This window comes from Dendrobium catenatum, unplaced genomic scaffold (genome assembly GCF_001605985.2).
Source record: "Dendrobium catenatum unplaced genomic scaffold, ASM160598v2 fragScaff_scaffold_548, whole genome shotgun sequence".
Taxonomy (NCBI): Eukaryota; Viridiplantae; Streptophyta; class Magnoliopsida; order Asparagales; family Orchidaceae; genus Dendrobium; species Dendrobium catenatum.
The window spans coordinates 27597-49810 of NW_021319010.1; the positions used below are offsets into that span (position 1 = coordinate 27597).

The 22214-nt window shown below is 33.3% G+C and overlaps 2 protein-coding genes across 2 annotated transcripts; one reads left to right on the plus strand and one right to left on the minus strand.

The window, feature by feature from the left end:
• The first annotated feature begins 1454 nt into the window (after positions 1-1454).
• LOC110092064 lies at positions 1455-6449 on the plus strand. The gene is made up of 2 exons (XM_020816419.2): positions 1455-1967; positions 6390-6449. Exons 1-2 carry the CDS (start codon positions 1455-1457, stop codon positions 6447-6449), a joined length of 573 nt encoding a protein of 190 aa, XP_020672078.1.
• A 4429-nt stretch (positions 6450-10878) lies between these two features.
• On the minus strand, positions 10879-18651 carry LOC110092063 (translation initiation factor IF-2). Its single transcript, XM_028694773.1, has 5 exons — positions 18641-18651; positions 17654-17835; positions 17217-17581; positions 17008-17120; positions 10879-11251 (listed from the first exon to the last, which is right to left on the minus strand). The coding sequence occupies exons 1-4, from the start codon at positions 18649-18651 to the stop codon at positions 17022-17024; spliced, it is 657 nt and encodes a 218-aa protein (XP_028550606.1). The 3' UTR covers positions 10879-11251; positions 17008-17021.
• Between the last annotated feature and the right edge of the window lie 3563 nt (positions 18652-22214).

Consider the following 22214-nt stretch of genomic DNA (forward strand, 5'->3'; position numbering starts at 1 on the left):
ACGCTACGGTATCTCTTTCATCTGCTTGTGTGCTGGATCTTCATACAGTGCTAAGACGTTAAATTATATATTTCTCTACTGCCACGAATATTCCAGAACGCAACACTCTTGATTAAGGAGCACCGTAAGTCACTTGGGGAACATTTATAATGGCTTAAAACTTAGGTCCCATTGGACTTAACTATTTATGTAATTTGCAATATTTAATTTTGGATGGTGAGAGGTTTTAAGCTTCTTCAATTTTAATAAGTTCCACTTCGCAAAAAAAAAAAAAAAAAAAAAAAAAGGTATATTTAGCTAGTTGACAATCAACAACTTATTTGCCCTAAATCAAATCCTCATTATGATTTAATTAATTTGAAGGATACTTGTTTTGATCAAAATGATTGGTTGGTTGGGTCTAATTCTACGCCCTATGGGGGTGTTGGGAATGACTTGGATGAGTCTTCCTATGAGTTCCATGCGATGTATAATTTGAATGAAAATAACATTGTTGATAAAGTATTTTCTCATAGAGGTGGCAAATGTGGTAGGAGGAAGTCTAAAATGAAATAATTGGTTGTGTTTGTTTTCTTTCTCTAGTGCTGTTGGTCCTTCTTGATTGGCTCTGCCTTTGGGTTTGGTGTTGCTTTGGCCGGTGGATGGCCCGTGTTTCTTTGGTTGGCTGTTGGATGTTGGTTTGATGGCTTTTGGGTCATTTCTTTCTTCCCTTTTCAGGTTTATATTGGATCTAAATCATGTAGGTTGCTTTAGGTGGCTCATGTTGCTCCATGTCTGGATTTGGAGATCTTCATGTCGCTCTGTTGTTTTATCCTTGTTTGCTTTGTTTTGTTGCTCTATTTTCTTTTGATTTTCATTGTATTAGGTAGAACATTTGCTTTGTTTTGTTGCTCTATTTTCTTTTGATTTTCATTGTATTAGGTAGAACATTTGGCTCATAGGTTTTATTTTAAAGGCTATATATTTTTTAGAGCTGATGGTTCTTTAAGGACTTATATTTTTCTTGTGTTTAACGCGTGTGCCCCTTTGTGGGTTTATTAAAAAAAAAAATTGAAATATACAAATATGATGATATGCTAACAATAAATTGCATCATATGGCACAAACGATAAGCTTTGAAGAAGTACAATAGCAAAAGGAAGTTGTTGCTTCAATTCAAATAAACAAAGCTACCCTAAAGCTCAGATAGAGACCCAACAGAGCAAAATGACAAACCCAACCCAAATCTTAGAGGCCAATCCATTCCAAAACGGTGAAATTCCAACGGCTAGTAAATCTCAAAACTTACCGAGAACAAATCGGCCATGCCAAACACAAGATCAGAGCGGCATCGGTCACGGATTCTCCGCACACAAAGGAATAAGCCCCATTAATTCTCCTCATCACTCTTACCTGAGCTACCCCTCTTTCTTCATCCATTTCTCCTCCACCCTCCCAATTACCAAAACACAGCCATGAGCACTCTCCTCCACCTCTCCACCACCGGAAGCCTCACCATAAGCGAAGCTCTGTTCTTCTTTCTCCTGGCAGCCCTTATGACCGTCGGTCTCTGCTCAACCGCTGCGCTGAGGAGGAAGAAAGAATTTGCAGAGGGAGAAGAGAAAATCAATCTGCCGGCGGCGAGGTTCGAAAAAGAAGAACAGGGGGAAAAATGGACGGTTGGTTGGGGAGGTATTAGTGAGGTTATGGCTCGTGTGCTGTGTTGGAGCGGGAGGAACGAGCGGTTGGAGTTAGACGAAGGTGGGGTGGGATGGAGGGATGTGGAGGCGACGACAGCCACGGCGACGGCTGCTGCGGCGGCGGTGGCGGCGGGTGGAGTGGACAGTGGGAATTCAGTGGCGATGTCGCCGCTGTGGCAGAGGAGAATACTAATGGGAGAGAGATGCCAGATGCCGATGTTTAGTGGCGTTATACTTTACGACGAGCGCGGGCGGCTGCTCCGCGGCAACTCGGCCAAAGCTAAGCAGGTGACTATTCTTTTTATTATTATTATTATTTTTATATAGAATTGATTTTACTTTTGGTTAAAAAAAATAATTGAATCACCATAAATTGACAATAAATACATTTGTAATTATAATAAATTATTAAATACTTTCTCTCTCTTTGGATATTCTTTGATGTCAACAGTTGCAATATTTTAAGCTATGAACTGAACAACATATAATAAATTCAGGAATGAAATATCAATATTTATTTCCTTTACATATTATATAAGATCACATCAATCTTTAAGGCAATTTAATATAATTTTTGGTGTGCATTTACTTGGTGGAGCATAAAATTACAAAAAAATAATTAAATTTGAATAAAATATTTATTTTATGTATAAATATTAAATTTTATATGCTAAAATATTTTCTTAGATTTATGTTGGATTGAAAATATTAACAATTGAATAGGTTTTGAGATTTAGCACTCAAATTTTGTTAAATTCAAATATAAATAATATGCTAAATTAAAATTTTACAAAAATCCTACTTCCATGATATATTAATTTTGATATGCGATGCTGACGAAAAGGTCTTCATTATTGATGAAATTTTATTCTAATAAATGAGCAAATTTTTATATAAACAAATTAATATGATGTTTTGATTTTTTGAAAATTATGGCAGTTTAGAATTAGAAGAAGGAGAGGGTTAAGGTATAATTAATAGTTTGACTAAAGTTAAGAATGATATATTAAATATTAAAACTATTTAAATAACATCCCAATTATATAATACTTATGTAAGAATATAAATTTAAGACAGAAAAATGAATAAATTTTATACACAATAATATTATAATTTGAATGATAAATGTAAACACTTTTAATTTTAAAGTTAATTCATATTTAATATAAATTTGGTTCATATATAAGTTTATTAATTTATTATAAATCATTATTAATTTATATCATATATTTTGATATAATTCTAAATACATATTATAAAATTATATCTATAAATTCATATTATATCATTTCTAATTAATTTAATTTTTTATACTGTATAAATAAATATTATTAACTATAAAATATATATTCTTCGTATTATTAAAAATAATTTAAAAATATATAGTGAATATGTCGAGCTATCGAAGACTTGAATTATTGACAAAGTGAAATAGTTAAATTTTGTTTGATAAAGTTTCTAATAATAACCATTTACAATATATTGAAAGGGCCTCCACAAACTCCAAATGCATTTTAAGCATAAATAATAAGCATAAATAATAATAATAATAATAATAATAATAATAATAATAATAATAATAACTATCTCAATAAATATCTTTCTCTCAAAGTGTTGCGCCTAAGGATTTGTATCTCCTCTTCTACTTATTTAAAAATTTCAAATGATTCATATGTATGTTTGCAAATATATGAGTGGGTCACAACTCTATTCAATGAGTGCAATGAGTTTCTAAATTATAATAATACATGACATTATTAACGCATGCATGATTTCTATAAAATATAAAGCAACTTTTCTAACAATTAATTTTGAAATAACCATAAATCATATCTTAAGCAATGTATAATAATCATACATATCTTAGCATTCTTTTGAATTAATATAATTATCCTAGGAGACATCGCCTAAATAGTATCAATTAATGTACTTTCTTTTTCAAAATCTTTTTCATTTCATGTGCGTGGTACAATGCGTCCCTAACCAATATCATAAGGTGGTGTAATCCGTCAATAAGTATGCACATCCAAGTATTTTACATCTAATTATTTCATTCATATATCATTCAATAGCTTTATATATAATGTGAAACATAACTTGTTAACTATCTTCTAATCCAAAATAATCAATCAGATATACGAAAGATAAATCATGATTTCACTTGCATTAATGACTAAATAAATATGGGTTAATATCATTATGTACATTTACTTTAAAGAAAATAAAATTATTATTGTAATTTAAAAACATGAGTATTCATCTCATTCTTAGAAATTATGTCTTAATTTTATCACTCCATATCCTCCGCCTCTTTTAAGACTTCCAGTACGTACCTAAGGTAAGCCTCTGGCCTTCCTTTGAAAGAGGCACTGACTGTCCTCATTAGACAAACTTAATTTGGAGACAAATATAGCTTCTAATCCCTATGAAAAGGCTCTGGCCTTCTATTGAAAGAAGCATTAAATATCCTCATTAGAATGACTTGATTTAGAGACAATCAAGACTTTCATTTCCTATAGTGAGGCTTTATCATTCCTTGAAAGAGGCATTGATTATTCTCATTGAATAGGCTAGATTAGGAGGAAAACAAGGCTTCCAATCTTTACATTATGGCTTTATCATTCCTTGATAGAGGCATTGATTATTCTCATTGAATAAAGTACATTGGGAGGCAAACAAGACTTCCAATCCATACTTTAAAGCTCCAATTTTCTTTCTCAGATAAACCAATTTTGATTGTCATAGTCAAACAAGCCAATTTTGGGTATAAATTATAATGATCATTTTACACTTCTTCTCAAAGTTGTAATCCAAGATACAACCATCGGTGTTGGCTCTAATCTCATTGGAATCATAAAGACGTGTTGCATGCAAGGAAAAAAATACTTTTTTTTTAAATAAATTGTAACAAATATCAAAGGATAAGAAACCACTTACTGGAAGCTAATGTAAGGTTTTAAAGGCTGTAAGAAAACCTTAAAAAAAATCTTCAATGATGTTAATGAAGAATATGTGATGATATCATATAAAAATTAGGTAGTTCATCAGGCAAACTTGAAGTATAACTTCTTATTTATACAATCCATATATGCATGTCTCAATAGTATATGAGTTGGACTAATATTTTACAATCAAATTGTTAAAAGTAATAATGATAATAAATTTTGAACTTTAAATATGGCCAAAAGTAATGCAGATTTTTTAAATTTCACCTCCCATAAATACCAAGCCTTTTAATGTATGCTTCTATGTGTATGATTGATATTTTTACATAATAATAACAAGCTTTACTAATGAGATAATTTTAACAAGCTCCTTACATGTGTTAAGGAGAGTCATGAAGATCAATTAATTTTAGAAAGTATGATTTTCTTAGGCCATTAGTATGAGGTGCAACCCCAACCTCTTACACGTGGCATGTAATGTTGAGAGAAATCTACTGAGAATGTTTGACATGTACAATATTATTTGCGAGTATTACTCGGTAATTTAAATATTTTTGGAAGAGGTTGAGAGAAATCTATCAATGATGTTTGACCTATTAGAGATTGCTTGTTAGGACATTATAGGTACGTGATAACAATATGTGTGAAAGAAGTTGAGAAAAATTCACAAATGATGCTTGACCAATATATCTAAAATTATTTATTAGGCTATTGCTCAATTATATTGACATGTATGGAAGAGACCAAGAGATGTCTACCAAAGATGCTGGACCTATTTAAATTGTTTATGATAACATTGCTTGATGGCGCTAATCTATATGATTGATTGTATTTTAATTTGGAGAGAGTTAATTCCATATGTGTGTATCAAATATGAACATTGGTTTGTATTTATACCAATATACTTGTTCAAGGTCAAGGCTATAACCTTGCCTAGTGAGTAGATGTCTAGTTGGGAATTCTATGTAGAGTTTAAAATTCACTTGAGGCTTTCTTTAAAAAAAATTTATACTTTCTAAAATCTTTAAAAAAGATTGATGTCAAAAAAATCATCCTTAGACTGAATTGCTTGACTACAACTATGCCTCAGATGTTAACATGAATGTTCATTTGACATTACACTCAGGATTGCCCTCAATCCTAATCTGCTTTTCATGAAATTGATACAACAATGGATAATAGAAGTGAGAAGTTTTTTTTTACTATTACATGCGTAAGACATCATCCGCTTGATGTTGTAATTAAAGGTATGGACCCTCCTCCCTCCCAATTCCTGTCTTGCCTCTTTCAAAACTGATAAAATGGTAAATGATAAAAGGGGTTGTCCTAATACAAACATGCGATGTTGATGTGACCATCTTTTTGAGGTCATAGCAAGGGTTTCTATTAACAAATAATCAATTTTCACATACAATGCCAAATTGTTGCTTGCTAGAACATTCATCACAAGAGATAAATAGAGAGAGAGAGAGAGAGAGAGAGAGAGAGAGAGAGATAATTTAACATCTTGTCTTTGTATAAAGGTTCATCACACATAAAAATGCAGATTTATAACACACATCAATATTTTATGGGGAAAGCATATAAAAGGGAAAAAATCACAAGGTTTAACCCTATTAAAATGATTTCAATAATGTCCTTCCCCAAAATATAATAGATGTATAATGTATATAATGTATTTCATAATGTAAGTTAGAAGAGCCTTACGACATAGAAGTTATATTCAAGATCGTATTTGTTATTTATTTGATTGTTGTCTTTTAAGGGGGGGAGATCAGAGATTAAGAAGTCTAACATAAATCTTCGTGTTGATGTTGAGATTTAGAGTTGGTGTCATCGATATGCATTGGCCTTACAGGAAATTGTGTGCGTTAACATTGTTGGAAACAACATGTAATAAACTCAATGGGCATCATTGTAGCAAGGTGATGATAATCAAAGGATCATAGTTGAGAAATCGGGATTAGATGACTATAGTCGAGCAACAGTAGTTAGTTGACCATAGTTAGGTTAATGATGATCAAAGGAACATTATGGGGGAATGGTGGCCAGAAGATCATTATCAGCCAATAATATTCAAATGGTCATAATTAGGTGAGGTGGTTAGACTGTCATAGTTAGGTGATGATGATTAGAAGAACATAATCAAGACACTAGTGCTTAGATGATTGTAGCTAAGCAACAATATTCGGATGATTGTTGTTGGGAGATGGTTATCGAAAGACTGTAGTTGGGCGATGGGGGTTAGGAGACTGTGATGGATGAGGGACCATAGTCTAGGGAAGGCAGTCAAAGGATTATAGTCGAACGACGGTAGTCCAATGATAGTGATTTAACAGTGATCCATTATAGTGATGATGGGGGTAGACAAATAGTGGTCCGATGGAAGTGGACAAGTGGTGGTGCTTGGGTGGAGTTTTAGGATTTTTCAAGTATTTAAACTCTCTTGAATCTTGAGCTACGAGTCCAATACTCCTCTCATGTAGATAGTGGGGACTTATTTATAACTTTTTGATAGTGCATTGCCAATAAATATAACCACAATTTGGAACACTTAATCGGATGATCAATAATTATTCCCTCGATCCTAGACCATTTTTTAAGCATTGAAGTGCCTTAATTATGTCAAAATCAGATAGTTTTTTGGCTCATTGGATTGGTTTCATCGAGATTCACAATTTGATTACAAGCATTCCAAAATTGGATATAATTTGGTTGTTTAATCAATATCTATTTTTTTTTAATTATTCATCAACTGCTTGATTTGAACTCATTTGGTCTCGGATCAAATCATTTTTCTCGTGATAGATTTTCTAGTCCTACCATTTTATTTGATAATAAATTTGTCAAAATCAGAATTTGAATGGTCTTGAATTAATTTCATATGTTTCCATTCAAATATGCATTGAGATTCATGCTCAAAACATATCATATACACTGTATGTGTGTGTTCAAATTGACCTTTGGTAAAGCCAACAAGAGAGATTATTACGTGCAATCATCAGGACTTTCGGAGGCCAATCAGGATGCGTCACGTCACCCAATATACAGATATACACAATAACGGTATGTAGCGTATTGGTTATGTGGCATATCCTAATTGACCCCCAAACGCCGTCCGATGAACTCACATAATAATTTCGCAGCCAAGGCCTTACTCGTGCGAATAGGAACATCAGGACTTTATCCTTTTTTTTGTAGCGTTTCTAACGTGGATCTCATAGACAAAATTTTCTCTCCAACCAACGAGCCACATATCTTACGGCACAGTATTTTCCATAGAATAATTCTTTGGTCTCGCTTCCCCTGAATGGTTCATGAATTGCAACCATAAATATCCGCTTATGAGGCCATAATCTCATTGTACATTCTAATGAAAGATATATAAAATGATCATAATGATTATTTATTATTGTGTGATTATCGTCTGTTATTGTAGGTTCCAAATAAATAAAAAAAAGGGATTTTTACATATATAACCCCTAAAACTATTGAAAATACATATTTTACATCTAAACTTCTATATTTATTAATATACCGCCTAAAACCTCTCTTTTAATCAATTCTAACATTATGTTTAAACCTTTTGTCAAAAATTACTATCAGCGACTGTCTTCACTGCCAATAGCATCCTTTTACAATGAATACAAGTATCTCATCGCTTCAATCGAGTGATGAAATAGAAGGAAAGGAGGATTTTTGGTGATATATTGGTAAATATGAAAATTTAGGTGTTGAATATGCATTATTAATAATTTTAGGTGTTATGTAAGAAAGCAACAACAAGGTAGTGATGGCCTACAAACAACGTCAATGACGATGAATGTATTATATATTTGAAAATAAGACAATTTGGTGGAATTCAAAATACATCAAAATTGAATTAAAAGGAAAATCTAAAAGAGCCAAAACTTTACACTACACTTATTTTGCTTCAAACTAAACATCAAAATTATCAAAATTTTTGAATTTAGAATATTTTACACCCATTTTATTTCAAACTAAATAGCTCTTAAATGATGCACAAACTTTATCAATGACTAAAGACTTTAACGTTAAAATTCAAAAGTGTTATTCTTTTACCATATTAGCCATAATCATATTTTATTAAACACAGCCCTAATAGATAAAAATGTAACTAATGGCTACAATTAATTAAAAAAAAAGATTAAAATGATTATTAAAAATGTAACTAATGGCTACAATTAATTAAAAATTTATATATTAACTATGTAAATATATAAAATTATGTGATATTTATATAAACTCCCCTTAATTTAATTACACATCAGAGGAAGTATAAGAATATAACTATATTAGACCTGTCAATGTTGGATCCAACCCGAAAATCCGATACGAAAATTTCAGGTTTGGGTTAACCCGAACCCGATGCGGGTCGGGTTTGGGTTGATCTGGGAACCCGGGAATAACCCGGAACGACCCGGAAACCAATCCTGACCGGCCCTGCCCGCCTGCCCCACGACCCCAGCGCGTCGCGTGACTTGCGTCGCGTCAGCGATTCCGCACGTCGCGTCAGCCGTCCGGGTGACTCGCGTCGCATCCGCAACTCCGCCTGACTCACGTCGCATTCACGTCATTGCCTGACTCTGCCGTAACCGCTGTCCCGCCAGCCACTTGATTCTACCGTAACTACAGTCGCTTGACTCTGCCGTAACCGCTGTCGTCGCCTGACTTTGCCGCTGCCCCACCTAAACCCTAAACGGGTAAGGTCGGGTTGACCCGAACCCGAAGCGGGTCGGGTTCGGGTTCAAAAAATTGTTCGGGTTCAAAAAATTGACCCGTTTGTAAAAACGGATCAGGTTGACCCGAACCCGAATAGTGCTTACAAACGGGTCAGGTTGACCCGAACCCAAATATTGTCGGGGCAGTTCTGGATTTGACCCGAATCCAACCCATGACCCGAAATTGACACCCCTAAACTATATGTCGAATTTCTAGTAGTGATTAATTGTGTGCTACTGTCATAGCGGTCTTCTGCTCTACCAATGCCGCCTATAAGCCTCCGCCCCGTGTCAGCCGCTCGCTAGATCTTAAAAAATTGATGATTTACAAAAAATTCCATCAATTCAAACAACTGAAATCATTTTTTATTCAAAATTGTGCAGAAAACGCCACGTAGCTCCAGTAAACCGACCCTAAAGGATCATGCTCTGAAAATGTTTAAAATGTATTTTTTTTTCCCCTTTTCATCATGTGAGAAGAATTTCCTAGCAGCTCAATTTTCCTTGACTCTCTAACAGGAAAGGAAATTTATTCCGAGCTAATCTGAACTAGTTCCAATATCAATTACCAGTTGATATGATGTTATCTGAACTTACTCCTGCATCTTGTTATTTTGCAAACTTAATGTATAACTCATTTACATATATGAGCCTTAGCAACTTCACTTGTGCGGTTGAATTTGCTTAACTTGTTTTTTCAACATGGAAAAAATGAAGAAGAATGAATAAGGAACACGAGACAAAATAATTGAAATGGTTAATATATACAAAAAACAAGAATGATTACAATAAATTTGTTCAAAAAAAAAAAAAAAAAATGTTAGCACCTATAATCTTAGGGTTTATTTGTGATGGTTGTAATATTTTATAAGGTTGGTCATGAAATTGCTACGCGTAAAGCAAATTAGCTAATTTGGTTGCAAAACAAACAGCTTTTCATCATAAAAATTTTTAGAAAGCAGTAAGAAAATATTAGCCAAACGAAATTGTGGTTGTTTTCTAAAAAAATAAAGCAGTGAGAAAAAAAATATCCTCAAACAAAGTCTCAGGCTTTGTTTGGGACGACTTTCTTTATGCTTCTTAAAGCAGCTTTTTAGTACAAAAATTAAAATTTTTGTACTAGAAAGCTGATATAAGAAACATAAAGAAAGTCGTCTCAAATGAACCCTCAGCCAACTTGAAAGTCGTCCCAAATGAACCCTCAGCCAACTTGAATATGTTTAGGATTATTTTGGCAATTAAATGAGTTCAGAAGGATGATCATGAAGAAGATGATGATAATGATAATGATGACGGTGGGTGATGATGATGAGATTTTTCCAGCTATTGGGCGATCATAAGCAATTATTAAAACTGTTAAACTAATGATAAATTCAAGAATAGCATGGGTATTAAAAGAATCACTCTTAAAAAAAAAAAATCAAATCAAATGTGCATAATCAAGTAGTAGCATACTAAAAAAGAAGTCTAATAATAACATTGCATTAGGCACAAGGCATAAAAAAGTGGAACTTATTCATCAAAGCCTAAGATTTATTTGCATGTGTCCTGCATAAGGACAAAGTTAATTTCATAAAACACTCAAAACAAGAAAACATGAAATTTTTAGTATTCTGCTCAAATTTAAGTAGATTTATAGTCAAAAATACATAAGACGAATGCAACATTGTCTCCTTAATCTAACCATTCTGTCCTGATAGAAATTTTAGTATGGTTAGATTAAATAGCAACTTTGACAGAACGAGCACACAAATCATATAAATGGACAGGAAAGCAAAAACTGCAGCAGACTATCTGTTTTGTCTTAAGAATGATCTTCAGAAACCACTCTTGTCATGAAGTTCTCTTTCTATCACGGCTTGAATTTTTGGTGCATCTTCAATAACTGATTAAAGAGCAGGAAAAAATGCAAAAGACTAAGGTGCGGCAATAAAAATTCTTAGATATAGTTAAACAAAGAAATATGATTGAACAAGAAAAAAAATGCACTAGCAAGACCAGATGTCAAACAAGAGCTCAAATACGTGGAAGTTCAATAGAATACATCTTGCTCTCCACTTAAAAAGCACGGTAGCATATGTAAGAATCCCGGCTGAGTGAATGATAGATATATTAAGTCTTTATTTGGGACGTTTTTTTTACTGCTTCTTAAAGCAACTTTTCAGTACAAATTTTTTAATTTTTGTACTAAAAAACTGCTTTAAAAAGCAGAAAGAAAGCCGTCCCAAACTAAGCCTAAATTTTACGTTCAAGGGTAAACCAATTCTGAATCTTCAAGCAAATATTCAGGTTTCGTTTGGGATGATTTTCTTATTGCTTCATAAAGCAGTTTTTTAGTACAAAAGTAAAAATTTTTATACTAGAAAGCTGCTTTAAGAAGCAGGAAAAAAAAACTTGTCCCAAACGAAGCCTCAATCGAAGGGCTTATTTCGTTCTTTGGAAGTTAGAAACATGCTTAAAAATTGATGAGTTTATTAGTTCCAACATTTGTTTCTACGTAATTGAAAATCAATATGAATTGTAGACTACACAAAGACATCTAAAATCTCTAAGTGATTAGTCCATTTTTACATTCACAATCAATGAAAAATGAGTCATGTTTTTCTATTTACAAGCAACAAAATGAGCGTCAAGGGGTAAAGAAAAAAAAAAATTTAATTACATAAGATCATAGTATGCAATGAATTCATCTTCTCTAAACGATATTTTCCATGGACTGACTGATGATAATGTAAGCAGGAGTATTCTTATGTAAGCAGCTACCAACATTTAGTACACAGTATTGTAGTTCTGTGGTAATCTATCCTTCAAGATAGACGTACATGAAATGACTCTAACAACAAAATTTTCGAAAGAGAACTAACGTAGATAGTCAGATATGTACCGGTTTTGCTTCACCAACTGTCAAACATTCCTTGCTTATGATTAAGAAACCAATAGTCCTATTACTCCAATTTATTTGCTCGCAGTGGAAAATCATATAATCTAACCTCAAAGGCTCAAACTTTTCCAAACACTCTGAATCCTCGTATAAAATATTCTCAGCCACAATATCAATTATTCTCAGATCAACCACTTAAATCCTTTTTTTTCTAAACTTTGATAACGAATCAACAATACATCATCTGCTAGCCATGTTGTGCATTGAGATCTTAATTGGATAGAATTGTAAGCTTTGTTTTGCCCACCAGAAATGTTTAGTTAACATAAGAGATTATAAATGCCGCAAAATAAACTTTCAATTTCAGATCCCAGATTGATAGTTGAATTCGAGCCCCCAACTAATTTTTCCCATTCAAAACCAACTCATAGAACCTAGTCAATCCTCTGAAATCTGTTAGGCATTTTGGATGCACAGAATATTATTGAATACTAATTCAAATGTAATGCCTATCAAGCTATCCAAATCGTTCCTAGCACAAAACCTGATATATAATTACATCCCTTCACTAAAATCAAAGATCCTTCATTAAAAAGACCTAATTTTAAATAATATCCCCAAATATTCACCAAAAACCAGATGATTCTATGGGCAGATTGAATTAAAAAGCTAAAAGCTGCAGCACTTCAATATAGCAAGCCTACATTTGGGAGGTAAACAACAGTTTAATTCAAGTACAAAGAGTAAATCAGAAACAGGAATTATCAATTAATCAAAGACATGGAAGGTCATTGTACGTGCTACGACCAAAACCATCAAATCTTACACAGGTATGAGTGTCAAGATATACCTGGTCATAAAATGACCAAAACAGTTCAACCCATGTCAAGAAACAAACATACAACTCAACCTGTGAAAGTTTCTAGTCGTTTCTGAAAAAAGTTGCAAATAATTCGAGAAATCAGGTCAAATTCTAGATTGATAGAGGACCAAATGACGACCAAGGCCTGGCTTTTTTGGGCTGAAACCAAACCCGCCTAACGGATTAGTTTAGAACTGCTTAAAGATATTTGGATCAGGACAAGTTTGCTCTAACTCAACATGAACCATTTCTCAAATGGGTTCTTTTAGGGATCCACAAGTTTTTATTTACTTGGGTTAAGCTTTTTGTGCCAAACTAACAAATTTTTGGTTTAGATTAATGCTGATTAAGTTGGCTCAACTCAATTTTGAGTCAAATTTGATTACACATGGATTGACACTTTATGTATATATATAAAATCTAATTAACATAGCAGATTCTCAAAATTGACTAGCCTCTGCAAACAACTTGAAGTATGTTCAAATTGTTCAATTCATTTGATTCAAGCGTCAGCCAACCTCAAAAATAATCAACCAAGTAGTGATTCATACGTGTCCCTGTAGTGTTTTTGTATTAGAAGCAAATGAACTGTAAGTAATCAAGACTGCCCAACAGCAAAATTCTCTGAGTGAGCTTTCCATCACCGCGAACCTTTTCCTGACTGAGGCTTCGTTTGGGACGGCTTTTTTATTGCTTTCTAAAACGGAGTTTTAGTACAAAAATAAAAAAATTTGTACTAAAACTCCATTTTAGAAAGCAATAAAAAAGCCGCCCCAAACGAACCCTGAAATAGGCAGCTAAAAGTTGAGATATTCCAAGCTGCTTATACAACCGAGTCAGTCATCCAGGAGGAAGAACTCCAAATCAAAAAGCATGCCATAAAGAACAAAAACAACTAAAAACAAATGAGAGATCATCTGGTATTTTAAGTACAATCCAGTCAAACGTAGCAGCCTATACAAACTTCCCTTCCATACTCTACATTTTACAGATCCTCCAACTAGCTCAAGCCAAGTTTATGCAAGACCCATCAGCAAATATATTAAGAACTAAAACCATTGAACTAGATAGAAAATGATCATTATGCTCTGCAATTATTACAAAAATATTTAAAAAACAGTGACTAAAATGAAGATTGATATAAATTGATATGGCTCAAAAAATCAATTTGATCAAGAAAAAATCAATTTGATCAAGCATCAGTTTTCACCAATTTTTTCAGGTCAAAAAATCTTTCAATCAAATTCAAAAACTTCAAAATTATTTCAGAAGTCATTCCTTTTTTAATTTCAGCAAATTTATAGTTGAGACAATGCATGCTGATGAGATAAACCCAATGAGCAAAAATTCCGTAAATCTGAGCATGTTTGGATGATAAAATGCCTAAACCAAGCCTAACTAGACTAAACCAGATCGATCCATGGACCGACTAGCCCGAATCCTTCCCTGCACGTGATATTAATAGAAAGCGCACGTCATGTCCCTTAAGAGTCTTGGTGGCCTTTGGCCGACCTAAAAGTAAGAAATGACCTTTGATGAACTCCTCTCATTGAGATGAGTTCAAATCCACCTTTGGTTCACAACGAAATGCATCGATATGCTCACAATTCACTAGAAAAACAAAATCAAAGATCAAAACTTCTTGAAGCATTGCATACTTTACAAGCCACAAAATTGTGATTCGTTTGTAGCATTGTATCACTCTCATGAAGACATTTCATCTAAATGATGTTGAGTTCTATCATCATAATCCAACAACCCATAACTTGAATGAGAGATTTATCGAAGTTCGTACAACTCTCGCATGGACCTTTAATTAATGAACTATTAGTGATTTTGAATTGCTCTCATTAAGATGAATAAAATCAATCCAAGATCATGGCTTGGCATCAAAAATTTTTGGGCAACAATTAATTAAGATCCTAGACCATCCAAGAAATGTTTTGTTTGATCTGGCCATTTGATCTTCAATCCATTAACACTATTACGCTCGTGGCATTAAAAACTTTAAAGAGGTAATTTCCATTTATCAATTAGATCATTATCATAAGGTTATTGAACACTATTAAACTACCATTATCAGTCATTAGTTGATCATCCGAATCAATCTAGTAGCTAGCCCGAAGGCTGGATTGACATCATTTTCTGAAGTGAGAAAGACATAATATGGGTCATGCAATTCATGGTGCCAATGTGATAGATCCTGGTATAAATAGTGAAAATACCCCCACTAAAATCTATAAATGAGCATCCCTCCATCATATTCCACAAATATTTTTACAAAGAGAACTACCATATTCATAGGAGTATTTTAGATCTTTGAACCCCATTTGAAGCCTCCAATCGATCCCCTCTGATATTCTACTAGTCAAGACTTCTCTATGTTTCCTTGGTTGTCTAGTCTTCTTTGTTGGCAAGAGAAAGATTATGTCAAATTTCTTCTCTATCATTTGACACCCTTCGTCGATCAATGTTGATGCCTTTGTCTAACACCAATGTTTGACACCCTCCATCTTTTGACATCAGTTGTCACCCTGACTAACATTTTTCTTCAACCACCAACATAAACATCAAATAGCACTATTAGAGAGAGGCAAATACATTCTAAAATTTTAAATTGTAATCTTGTCATTTGTAATCATGAGAAATCTTATAACCACCGATTTGTATTAGTGAAACTATTGTTAAATTGGTAAGCTCTCATGGTTTTTTCCAATATGGTTTTCCAAATTAAAATTCTATGACACCTATATGCACAACTATCTTTTCTATCTATTTGTGACACATTCATGTAAGCTAAATGCAATTCTTAATCTCTATCATCTTGAAATTTAGGGAATGGGCATTCAATAAATATGATGCAAATTTATAGTTCATCTAAAAATATACTTGTCCAACCTCTACATTTTAGATAAATAAAGGACAAACTATATAAGGGGAAGTTGGAGTCAAGCTTGTTAAAAAATAATAATAATAATAATCAATAACCCCATGGAATATCACTAAAGATTAATAATATAGATTAATTGTATCTTTAAAATCCTCTAAAGATTTGTCGGTCATCCTACCGCACAAGCTAAGCATTATTAAACATGACAACATGTATTTCATCGATCAACAACTCACAATTCACATAAATGATTTAAAATGGTTTATATGTTAAAAAAATGTGTATAAACTATCAATCGCTACTCTATAAACCATGGATGATAATAAAGCTCATATTTTATGATCCACCAACCACAATCTCTGCCCTAAGCTGATGTTCTATTCCATTTACAAATTACAGGTAGCACTATAATTTATTTTCATTCTACTATTACATTGCCTTTTAAATGCCCCTTTAACAATAATTTACTAAGGACAAAGTTAAGTTTAGGACCTCATTATCTATGCCTGAGCATTGGGCCTGTGGTTCATACCTCAATTCTCAACTTTGAATTCATGAGTTTTATCCCTACTCCTCACACCATTGTTAATATTTTTGAGAAAGACAAACTTATTTACTATTGGCTCTTGTATCAAAAGTTTTGTACCCTTCAATGTCATTTTTCAAAATCTAAAACGGACTTATGACTTCTTTATAAATATATGAGATATATTTCTTATTTTCTTTAATAGAACCTTTTACATGGCAAATCTTCGACCTATTCACATGCTAACTATCAACCAAAAGGCTGATGTCAATCAATCTTGCACCAAGCATTTTACACGTGAGCTCTAGCAACCACCTTTAAAGTCTTAACTTCTATAAAAGCCTCTAAACGCAGATAAAAGAAGTAGCCAACACTTATTCAAGAAACAGGAAAGATATGATAGAAACTCCCATTTCAACAACTAGCAGACGATCTCTTTTGAACTATCATTGAACAAAAAAAAAGGAATCTCCGCTATTAACCTGTTTGCTCTATTTCAGCTTTGGGATCCCCCAAAAACTTCAAGCAGTCCGCAGCAATTCCACCACGTAGCACGGCGCTCTAACAGCGGGGAAGGTCCCGCAGCAGGAGTATCCTACAAAAGAATTTCATCCCAGACATTTAATTAAGGTGCAAATAGAAGAAAAAAAAGGAATGCCAAAATTGTCCAGACAATCAGTAATCTCAGTACCCGAGCAATAGCAACTGGAATCTCAGCCCCCTCACTGTACGAGCTTCCTTCGCCACTCTTTTCCCTAACTTCCAGAGGAGCAGATGATTCCTCCAAAACCTCCAATGGCGCCGCCGTGGCTACTTCAGTTCGCTCCGATTCCGAAACGGTTTGCTGCTCGATTGGAACAACAGATGCATCCTGATCACTAACTGCGGGCTCCGGCTCCGGCTTCGGCTCCGGCTTCGGCTCGGGCTCGGGCTCATGCTCAGGCTCAGGCTCGGGTTCGTGCTCGGGTTGTGCTTCCATTGAGGCCCTAGGGGAGAATTCTTCGTCAGTGAACGGGCGGTCGCTGCTGTCTTCGTGGTCGCCACCTGGTCCGTTGCCTAAAAAGCAAGAAGTTTAACCGCTTAAGAAAGGAAGACGAGGAAAAGAGGGTTGGTAGGATAAGGAGGAACCTTGAGGGCCAGAGGAATTAGTTGGAGTTTGGTGGTTGGCCGTCTCCTTCTTGTGTTTCTTCTGTTTGCTTGCTTTCCCCTTTCTGGAGCCATGAGGCATGACGACGGTGATGGTGATGAGCGGCGGAGCGATGAATGCGAATCTCGAATGGTCGGGCTTCGGCGTTCTTATGTCGGTATATCTTCATATTATTAAAATATGAATTTCCGAAATTATGCGTCGTTACGTTAAAAATACAATTAAATAGCATTAATTGTGATTTTTTTAATAGTCTTTCATAAATACGTGGTTTTGGATAATGTAAATTAATGCTATGAGAGTGACAAAATAAAGAAAAAAAAAAGATAAATATTAATATGAAACTTTTAATTTTAAATATGCAACTGGAATATATTTTTTATCAATTAATTTGTTTAAATTATATTTTTAATAATAATTGTTTAGATTTTTAATATGATGACAATTTTTTTATTTTTATGGATATATATATATATATATATATATATATATAAAACTTTGCTATAAGAATTGAAGGAGGCATTTAAAAATGCTAGTCATAACTTGTTGGCAATCTAATGATACATTAAAAATTAAAAATTTAAAATTGGCAAGGGGAGGAGGGTTCTTTTTATAGATATTTTATGCACTTTGAGAAAATTATTATATCTTGTAAGAAAAATAATATATTGTATATTTGATCAATGTTTGTACTTGATTGGTCTTTGATTCGCCTAAGTCTTTATTATACGTTAAACATAAATTATTTGTCTTTTCTTTAGGCTCACCTATGAATGAATATATGTCTGAGTTGATGGATTTTATCCTCTTGTCTCTTGTATTTATAAATCTTTGATTCATTTTTAGTTTTTAAATTATCAATGAACCTAGTAAAAGATTAATGAAATAAATAGATTTTTTTTAATTAAAAAATAACAATAACTATATACCATGCATGATTCCAATAAACACCTAAGAATCTTGCTCACCTTTTCCGCATTAGTGAATTCTCTATCCAAAGCATGCAAAAATAATAATAATTTTAGGAAAATTGAGTATATAGTAATATTTTTATTTGGTTGCATGCGAAAGAGTTCATAATTGTGCATGAGTTGATTAATATGTGTTATACCTCTTTTGTCTCCTTATAGTTAATGCAAAGTTTGTTCGAGATATTCTTACCTATTTTACATATGAATATATGAATGGCATCATTGAATTTCAAATTATAGAAAAAATAATAATTCAAATATTTGGAATTGAATTTTGCTAATTCCCTTTCTTCCTATGTCCAATCTTCAAAAGAGACACTACATATTTTTCACTATCGATTTTATAAGGGGGTGCATATCCTACTTAGATGTAGTAATCTATGGATTGAATAAACGTAACCATGTGACATTTTTAAAAATCAAAATGCATGTTATTAAATAGGGGAGGTCATGTAATGGAATACTCTCATAATGTATTATAATTTCCAATATGTGCCATTATAGGATATAATTTAGATGATGAAACATTTCACAACATAATCTATTTGACACCAATTGATCAATGTGTTTGATCATAATAAAGAGAGGGGTGAGTTAGTGTATCTTAATTTTTAAAACTCCTTTTTATTTTTATTTTAGAATTTTTTTTTAAATGATGTAGGTAAATACAAATATTATGAAAGTAAAAACTGTGGATGAAATGAAATTAGCATCATCATCAAATATTTCATTGAAAATACCATAGATTGTAAATCAAGTAATGGTAATAAGTAAAGAAAGAGCAAAATAAAGAAGAAAGTGCAAATCAATTTTTACGTGATTTGGCACTAACACTCATATCTTTTAACACTTTTAATGAACAATAATATTTCAAAAGAACAATAAGAATATTGGATGATTTGAAATAGAAGAAAAGTGGAATAATAATGGGGTACATGTTTTTGAGAGATTTTTCTCACTTAGGATTTATAAAATCAAAAACTTGATGTTCTCTTTCTCAAAGCACCCTTCTCGTTAGGTTTTTTTGTCTAACAATTTGTTATAGGCTTAAAAAAAAATCTTTTGATAATAGTCTAACCAAATCCATAGTGTGAACATTGAGCTCCTCTCTCTACTGAGCAATTATGAGGTCCTTTCACTGGATGTAGAGGAAGATTCGATTTTAGGCAAAAATAGGTCAAAAAGTGCAAATACCGAGTTTTTTGAAAAACTCGGTATTTGCACTTTTTTAGGCAAAATCGAACCTTCCTCTAGGTCCTTGCACCGGACCAAATAAAAGTTCCTCTCTACTTTCATGCTTAAGCATCCATTATGGTACAACTTCTTGTCAGCTTTCAATTTATTTATTTCAGGTTTTTTCCATTTCAGATTTTCAATACACCTAACGTTATCATGCAATGCTTCGGTTGTAGAGAAAGAAAGACAAATGGGGTAAAATATTGAAGAGAGAGGGGTACAATATTAACAGAGCAAAAATTTCATCAATGAGGAAATTTGTTCTAATTTTGGTAATTCTTTCTTTTAAAGTTATTTATTAATCGAGAGAAGCCACTAACATTTTTTTCTGGACACATGAAAACATCAATGGTTTGTTTTCCTCCTTTCTCCTCTTTCGTGACTCACAACCTTGAGCACGGCTTTCGTTTTCCCTTTCGCTCATCTCTCCCCCAAACGAAGACCTCCCGTGATAGATGTTTATGTCTTTTAAGCTCTAAGGGCCATATTATTTACATTTTTTATTTTGACCTTACAGTTCCACTTGGCTTCGGTGATGAGACAACAAACAGAACCATTTTAATATATTCTAACCTTCCAAATGAGACGGCAAACATAACCATTTTAATTTAGCCCCCCCCCAGAGTAAAATTTCTGGCTCTGCCACTGCTTTTAATAAAGATGATTGTAAAACTATTGTAAAGTAAACTATTTTTAAGCTGTAGAAAGCAGTTTTCTAGCACATTTTTTTAAAAAAATGTTGTGAAAAGTAGCATTCAAACAAAAATTATGGTTTCAATCTAAAAAGCAAAGTAGCAAGAAAGTTGTACCAAATAAAGATTTTGACTTCTTTTGTAACAACTTTCTTACTATTTTTTAAAGCAGATTTCTAGCATAAAAATTTCTTGAATTAAAATTTTTTGTATTAGAAATTTGTTTTAAAAAGCAATAAAAAAATTATCTCAAACGAATCTTAGTCATTGTATACACATGTGCTTGTTAATTCTAATTTATAAAATAAGTGTATTACTTTAAAAAATAATGTAATGATATTAATCCAAATTATATTTATTATCATCAAAATTAGGGGTGTCAAAATGCAGTTTCGAGTCGGGTTCAGGTCCAACCCGAAATTAACCTGCCTTCAACCCCCTTGACTCGATTTGCAAAACGGGTCTAATTTCTGAACTTGAACATAACTCTGATCTAATCCGGGTTGTGGGTGCGAGTGCAGGAGTTCAGGAATACTATGTGAGCATGATCCGAGTCATTTTGTGTTGATTTTGAGTTTTTAGGTCGACCCAAACCCGACCGGTTTTAGAAACGAGTCAAGAAATCAAAGTCGAACCCGACCCGTCAGGCAAACGGGTTAATATGAACCATGAATTTTCTGAGTCGGATTTCGAGTCGGGTCAAATATTTACACCTCTAATCAAAATGTGTGATATGACTTTAGACTTATGAGACCAACAAGTCATTTGTCACCAACTCAATCCAATGTTGAAAATCATCACAACCACCATGTAGAACTCTATAAAAAAAAAAAAAACCTTTAACTATCGCTACTAGAGCTTCCCATTAGAAAAGCTTTCGAAAATCCGTAAAGAGGTGTAGACAATCAGTCACATTTTGTTTAAATACCTGATTACCAATTATGCTGTTATGCCCCCGAGGTTAAGCCTTACGCCAATCTTTAGCAGAATAATCCCACTTACAAGCTCCTGCTAGGTAGACCTGACTTGCTAGCTAGTCACCAACTCCAAATTTGAACTTCCTTTATTGTTTCGGGCATGGGTGCTTAGCTCTGTGCCTAATAATACATATTATGAGGGTTGTTGAGGGCTATAATATACGCGACGATAGAGTTAAAATACTGCATCTTAGTGTTGTACGAATATCCAGCTCATACACAGATAAGACAATATATTTTTACGTGGAAAACCCAGGAAATGGGAAAAACCACGTGGCCTGACCCAGTCTGAAATGATTCCACTAGATACACTCCAAATGGAAGAAAATCAAGAACTCCGGAAGCATTTGGACGATTTCAATAAATTGATTCTTGACCTCAGAAATGTGGATGTGAAGATTGACGAAGAAGATCAAGGGATCATACTCCTCAGCTCTCTACCGAAGACGTATGAAAACATAGTTGACACTATGTTGTATGGTAAGCAATCTTTGACATTGACGGAGGTTAAATCCGTTTTAATGTCAAAAGAAGTTCAAAGGAAAATTGAACATAAAGAAGACAAGAATGGCAACATTCTGATAGCTAGAGGAAGATCAGAATCACGTAGGATCAATGCCAACAGGAAGTGCTATCATTGTAATAAAGAAGGGCATATTAAGAGGT

Excerpts from the sequence above, each read along its gene's own strand:
- LOC110092063 (XM_028694773.1), bottom strand. Across the intron at positions 17,582-17,653 it reads TAATTCCTCTGGCCCTCAAG|GCAACGGACCAGGTGGCGAC; the intron begins GTTCCTCCTTAT and ends CTTGCTTTTTAG. Across the intron at positions 17,121-17,216 it reads TTCCAGTTGCTATTGCTCGG|GATACTCCTGCTGCGGGACC; the intron begins GTACTGAGATTA and ends ATTCTTTTGTAG.
- LOC110092064 (XM_020816419.2), top strand. The coding sequence starts at position 1,455 with ATGAGCACTCTCCTCCACCTCTCCACCACCGGAAGCCTCACCATAAGC. Across the intron at positions 1,968-6,389 it reads ACTCGGCCAAAGCTAAGCAG|GGGGGGAGATCAGAGATTAA; the intron begins GTGACTATTCTT and ends TTGTCTTTTAAG.